The sequence below is a fragment of the Aegilops tauschii genome, chromosome 7, assembly GCF_002575655.3.
Source record: "Aegilops tauschii subsp. strangulata cultivar AL8/78 chromosome 7, Aet v6.0, whole genome shotgun sequence".
Lineage (NCBI taxonomy): Eukaryota > Viridiplantae > Streptophyta > Magnoliopsida > Poales > Poaceae > Aegilops > Aegilops tauschii.
In genome coordinates, this window is record NC_053041.3 from 456,668,561 (window position 1) to 456,674,784 (window position 6,224).

The window sequence follows — 6,224 nt, forward strand, 5'->3', positions numbered from 1 at the left end:
GATGATGACTTCGCCTATGATTTCTGGCAATAACCGCCACGCTAGTTGCGTTAATGCTCTCCACAAAACTGACGTCACTTCTTGGTTTGTCAGGCCACTCTCTTCATCACGCGACATCGCCCAAGGCGCCTTACAAGTTACAACGAAGGAAATACACATTGCATTAGGTACATAGCTTCGTAGGAGAAATTGGAACGCTGTACGTGGGTCGCCATATCAATATTTTCGCTTCTAAGTTACATGCATCCTTAATTCTTCCATCGCTGACCCACTTATGCACACATTGCCCAAGGGCCAAGTCTGCACGCTGGTTAACTTGATGCTCACAGTACTTTTCGGATAAGTAAGACCCCAGTTATCGTACATCGCTGACCCTGCCCGTACTCTCCGACGCGCCATTAGTCCGCCCAACATGCTGGCCTCCAGCCTATAAATGAACACCACCCAGCGCAGGTCGTAACATCAACTGGAGCCAGCAACACCGGCCCAGACCCGCACTTGCTTATAGCTCAATCGATTAGCGTCCTTCGGTAAGTTCGCAGCAATGGCGCGGTGGCCAGCTGCCGCAGCGTGTGCACTCGGGGCGGGGCTCCTGTGCATTCTGGCGGTCTCGGCGTCCGGGCAGACGCCGGTGGCCGCGGCGGACGGGGAAGGCGGCAACAGCAGGTTCACGTGCACGGACACCGAGAAGAAGCGTCCCGGGTGCACGGGCATCTGCCCCGACAGGTGCCCCCAGAGCTGCATCGCGCTCTGCCCCTCCTGTCAGACATATTGCCGTATGTGTACATCCGTTAGGCCAAACTTTATCGCTACCATCTCATGAATTTCTCAGCCTTTGAGGTGCATTATTCTGTGCAGCTGACCAGGTGCAGCCAGTGCGGCCGGCGTTGTTCGTGTTCGGAGACGGGTCTTTGGACGTCGGCAACAACAACTACATAGAACCCAACGAGGTAGGAGACCCTTGGAGAGCCAATCACTCTTACTACGGCATAGACTTCCCCAAATCCGAGCCCACCGGAAGGTTCAGCAACGGATTCAACATGGCTGACTTCATCGGTATGCTACTTTGATCCCATCATGTTATTCCTATTTTTCATGATTTACTTACTGCTCAAGACATTGACATGACCAATTATGCACATGGTGGATCTACTTGTTCTAAACATTGATATGAAGCTTTTCTCAACCATTGTTCGCCAACAGTCTTCGATTTGATATATTCTTGTTTTCTCATGTATGGACTAAATTAATTTGTTTTACTTTACCCATAGCAATTGAAAAACAATACTGAAAGATAACACCATATATGCTATCAGCTGCAAAGAAATGTAATTAAGATATGAAGTTCAATAAGCCACTTATATGGGATAAAAATTCTATTATGGTTTGATAACTACTCCCTATCTATGTCGAAATATAGTGCATATTAATTTTCTCTGAAGTCTAACCTCGTAAACTTTGACTATGTTTATAGGAAATTTTATCAACGTCTACAATACCAAATCTATACTATTACATTCATTATGAAATATACTTCCATATTGTATACATTTGGTACTGTAAAATATTCCTATTCTTTTACGAAATTTAGAATGTTGGACTTAAGAAAAAACTAATATGCACTATATTTTGGTATGGAGTGAGCACTGGATACCATCTCCATTTCAAATTACAAGGCGTATAACTTTTCTCATCATATTTCATATGATAGGATACGCATGTGAATTTATCGATGTTTCTCCTTGTTCACTCCTACTAATCACAGATTTTACTCTTGTATTTGTATGCATATAAGCCTGGCTACTTTCTCTTCTATTTGTTTTGGTTTCATTAGCATTTTAAATTGTATGACAACTCAAAATATGCATTATAGTCTGAAATCAAGAATAAGAACAATATCTTTGGAATGCATGGATATACTAGCTAAGTTATCCAGTTGTCAACCGGTGGGTATATCGTCTTTGATTAATATGCAGCAAAGGCTATGGGATTCAAGATGAGCCCTCCTGCTTATATGTCTCTTAATAGTCCTGCAAAACTTGATGCCGGTTTTGCTGGAGTCAACTATGCTTCCGCGACCGCTGGGATTTGGAGGGACAGCGTAAGTGGACACCTTCATATATATGCATGCATGTGTATTTGAATTTACATGCATATTTTTCAGGAATGCATGTACTTTTATTGTCTACTTATCTTCGTTTATTATATGCCTTACATCGACAGGTAGGGTACTCTTTCAGGAATGTGTAAGCACAATATAATTTATATGCAATATATTTGGACATACGACATACAAGGACCATTGCAACAACATCATAAGCTTTGTACACATCAATTGTCGCAATCCAGAGTGTTTGAAAGATTAAACTCCTGGCCTATTATTGCAAACAAGCTAGGCATAAGGGCCCCTAAAAAAACTAGGCATAAGGGGTTGTTGGACATCAACTACAATTAATCACAAAATGATGTTTACAGGATGACGGACTGAACATTCCATTGATGGACCAAGTAAAGTACTTCGCGGCCACGATAGAGAAGATGGAGGCCAACCGTAGCCGGCAAGAGTTGAGCAAGATGTTGTCCAACTCCCTCTTTCTCATCAGCGTCGGTGCTAATGATCTATACTATATCTACAACATCATGACCAGATCGGAGCCAGATAACAAAACTGATGTCCCACACCTCTTATCCTCCTACGGGGACAACATTACGGCCTTGTACAACTTGGGCGCGAGGAAGTTCGCGATAATCAACGTCCCGACCTTGTGCACGCCGGTGGTGAGCCATACCTGCGACGACCTCATGACCAGCCTTCCCAAGGACTTCAACGACGGCATCAAGCCACTCATGGCCGGCCTCGCCTCCAACCTTGATGGACTCCGCTACTCCATCGCTGACTTCTACGCCTTCTCAGATGTAGTCAGCACAAATCCGTCGGCATATGGTAAAATTGATTAAGAATATCAAATAATCCTACAGGGTCACAAATTCGTCAACTATACTTATGTTGTTTATGGCCTGTTGATGGATGCACAGGATTTGTGAACACTGGGGCCTCATGCTGCGAAGGCCCATGTGCAACTAACTATAGACCACCATGTGCCAACCGCATGGAGTATTGGTATTGGGACCAGGAGAACCCGACGGAGCAGGCCGCTAAGCTGGCCACAACAACATTTCTCAATGGCACAACGCAATTCACAGCGCCGGTGAACTTCGAGACGCTGATCAACCAAAAGTGATTTATGTTTATGTTTTAAGCTTGTAGTATCCACAATAAAAGCGATCTGATCAACCAAAAGTGATTTATGTTTAAGTTTTCGACTTGTAGTATCCACAATAAAAGCGACTCATTTGTGTGAACCATATATATTTCCATTTGCCCTGAATTCTAATGTGTGGCACCGTGTTGATCATAGCTTCCAATGGTTTCATGGCACGTTGAGTGCAGGGTTGAGTCATGAACGGTACTGAGAGTTGGTGGTGCGCAGTAACCGGCTTTAGAGTTCAAGGTTCTGTCTTAAATGAAGTAATAAGTTTAGTGTTGAAAAATGGACATTTTTCATCCTTGGATCATTACAATCATGGTTTGTAAGAAAGAAACAAAGAGATCTCTCTGGTTTATAGTCTTACCATTTTACAACATATATCTAGGAGCTACGACTAACAAACTCTAAACTCTAAGCTTTATCACTTAATATCCTCCCTCAATATTGGCGAGTCCAAGTTGAGACTATTCTTGAAGGCCTTTGTAACGCCCTGACCACATTCACCGATTCCTGGTCATTACACCTGGCGGGATCTAGACTAGCCCCATAGACCAATACTAGTCTATCCTGCGCACTTTGTCCTCAGTCTTGCGCACTCGGGATCAACTTCCCAGTCGGGCACCCATGCTTAAATCCCTCGAAACCAAGCATGCTTAACTTTGTTGGTCCTTGCGAATGGGCTCCCGAAAAAAAGAAGGAATTACTTGTCTATATGATTAGTCTATCATTCCTATTAAGCCAGGCTCTCACATACACCCCCACTCAAAGGAACCGACGTCCTCGTTGGCTCACGGGAAACGTTCCTTGTTCGCGCACTATGTACGTCAGTCCGGCACATATCCCATGTCGTGTGCCACGGCGGGCCACATGTGCCATGCGCCACATGCCCGTGCACCTGACTCAAACACGCCTGTGTAGCCGTGAGGGTCAGCTTTGATACCAATTGTAACGCCCCGGCCACATCCGCCGGTTCCTGGATTTTATGCCTGGTGACATCTAAAGTGACCCCATAGACCAACACTAGTCTCTCCTACGCACTTTGTCCTCACTCGTGTGCGCCCGAGAGCAACTTCTCGCAGTCACACATCCTTAAATCACTCCAAGCCAAGTATGTTTAACTTTTAAGTTCCTTGCAAATGGGCTTCTAGAAAAGAAGGAATTTCTTATTGATATGAGTACTCTCATTCCTATTAAGCCAGTCTCTCATAGCCTTGGATTTATCAAACTTACAATGGATTTATGAAGCCATATATCCAATAGCTTACGAGAAACTATTTATCTAAAAAATAAAGTCAATATATATGTTTTGTTCTGGCATGGAAAAGAGGGTTGGCTGAAAGATATGTTACTCCAATATTACCACACCAAAGACAGGATGTTTCACAACTATCTTCAGGAACCTTGATGCCACCATGTCCATGTGTGAGTAGTCTTCCTTGGACTATGGGTCCATAACAATATCTAGATGTAGGGGAGCATGTTATGCAAGAAAAAATATGTGCATAGTCCAATCCAAGGAACATAATTGAGGTAAAAGTAACGACCATCTCACCGCCAATCCATGTAGTAGAAGTAGAGGAAGAACAATTGGTGAAGCAGGATGATTCCTGCGGCTAAGTTATGCCTCCCAGCCACGAGAATTTCTCCTGGGTGATCCACCGATCTAGTATCGAAGATGACGACACCTCTAGGTCCATGCATACAACAACATTCTGTGGACTAGTACGAAGAACTACCCCTAGCAGCGTCTGGTCGTGATTCAATCTAGACCGAAAGTACCGGGCATGGGTAGCGAGGGAGAGGGCAGCCAAGGGCTAATTGGTGTAACTTTGGTCCACCCCTCACACCTATATATAGGTGCAAGGGTGCACAGGTTGGCCAACCTAGGGGGCAGATTCCTCCCAGGTGTGCCTCCCCGGCGGTCCTCATCCAGGAAGACTCCTCCTCGGGTTGCCTTGTCCAGCATGGACTCTATGGTCCAGGGTTAAGCCCGATATAACTATACAACTCTTTTTACATTATTGGAGGATCTTTGAGGGTTTAAAACTACCACCATCTTACATTAGGGAGATTTTGCACAAGGGCCACATCTAGATTGTTTTCTCTCTCACTTCTCTCTGGAGAAGTTCTTGAATCCAGATCAAATTCCCTCTCTCTTAGAGTGGCGTTACTAAATGAGTCTAACATCTTGAACAAAGCAGACGACTGATCTAAGCAAACTCTCGGCAAACTGAGCACACATTGAGATGACCACTTCAACTATGAAAGATTGAGAAGCGATGTGCAATCTTCCTATTTTTCCTCGCCGCGACGGTGCGGATCTCCTGGTGTTTAGAATTGAAGGTAGCCAAAGCGGTAGTGGTGGCTCTCAAGAGCGGATTAGGTGGTGACAGGAAGGACTGGGTTCATGAGTGGCATTGTATTATTGAGTACTAGGACTTAAAAGCACATGTTGTCTACCTTGATGAAAGAATGGTACACATATTTGACAACTTTGAACGAACATATGATTTTGATCAAATATGCTCTACACATATATTTAGTGTCCAAGCAATATGAGTAACAATAATTGGTCTAATATTAGGGACAAAAATGTTTTTGGATTTAAGGAGAAAGACGGAGAGAGGGGAGATCAATGGAGGAGGTGTGGAAAAACAAATGTTTAAATCTTTTTCCACAAAGTTCTTTCTAAAACAATATAAAAATTGCATGGAGCACCGATCCCCCCTCCCCCCTCCCCAAAGCACCACAAGTTTTATTTCTTCATGTAGTTAGGACACATGGACAAGTTTAATTTTCTAATTATTTGTTGTGTATTTACTGTTCACACAAGGACATGTGAATTGAGCCTCGTTTTGAATATCCAGCCAAGTAGATTTTATTTCTCCTTTTCTCTAGGATATACTATTCTTACATGGCTCAAAGGGGAGTTCTGGAAGTTGGTAGAGGAAGGAC

The 6,224-nt window shown here is 43.8% G+C and overlaps 1 protein-coding gene across 1 annotated transcript; it reads left to right on the forward strand.

Annotated features, from left to right (window-relative positions):
* The first annotated feature begins 485 nt into the window (after positions 1 to 485).
* Positions 486 to 3,461, forward strand: LOC109731973 (GDSL esterase/lipase At5g55050). The gene is made up of 5 exons (XM_020291156.4): positions 486 to 776; positions 859 to 1,056; positions 1,977 to 2,101; positions 2,476 to 2,944; positions 3,037 to 3,461. The coding sequence occupies exons 1-5, from the start codon at positions 545 to 547 to the stop codon at positions 3,240 to 3,242; spliced, it is 1,230 nt and encodes a 409-aa protein (XP_020146745.1). The 5' UTR covers positions 486 to 544; the 3' UTR covers positions 3,243 to 3,461.
* The last annotated feature ends 2,763 nt before the right edge of the window (positions 3,462 to 6,224 follow it).

What these genes read in the sequence shown, in the direction of transcription:
- LOC109731973 (XM_020291156.4), top strand. Translation starts at nt 545, where the DNA reads ATGGCGCGGTGGCCAGCTGCCGCAGCGTGTGCACTCGGGGCGGGGCTC. An exon ending in CAACATGGCTGACTTCATCG is followed by an intron (nt 1,057 to 1,976) that starts GTATGCTACTTT and finishes ATTAATATGCAG; the next exon opens with CAAAGGCTATGGGATTCAAG. An exon ending in CTGGGATTTGGAGGGACAGC is followed by an intron (nt 2,102 to 2,475) that starts GTAAGTGGACAC and finishes TGATGTTTACAG; the next exon opens with GATGACGGACTGAACATTCC.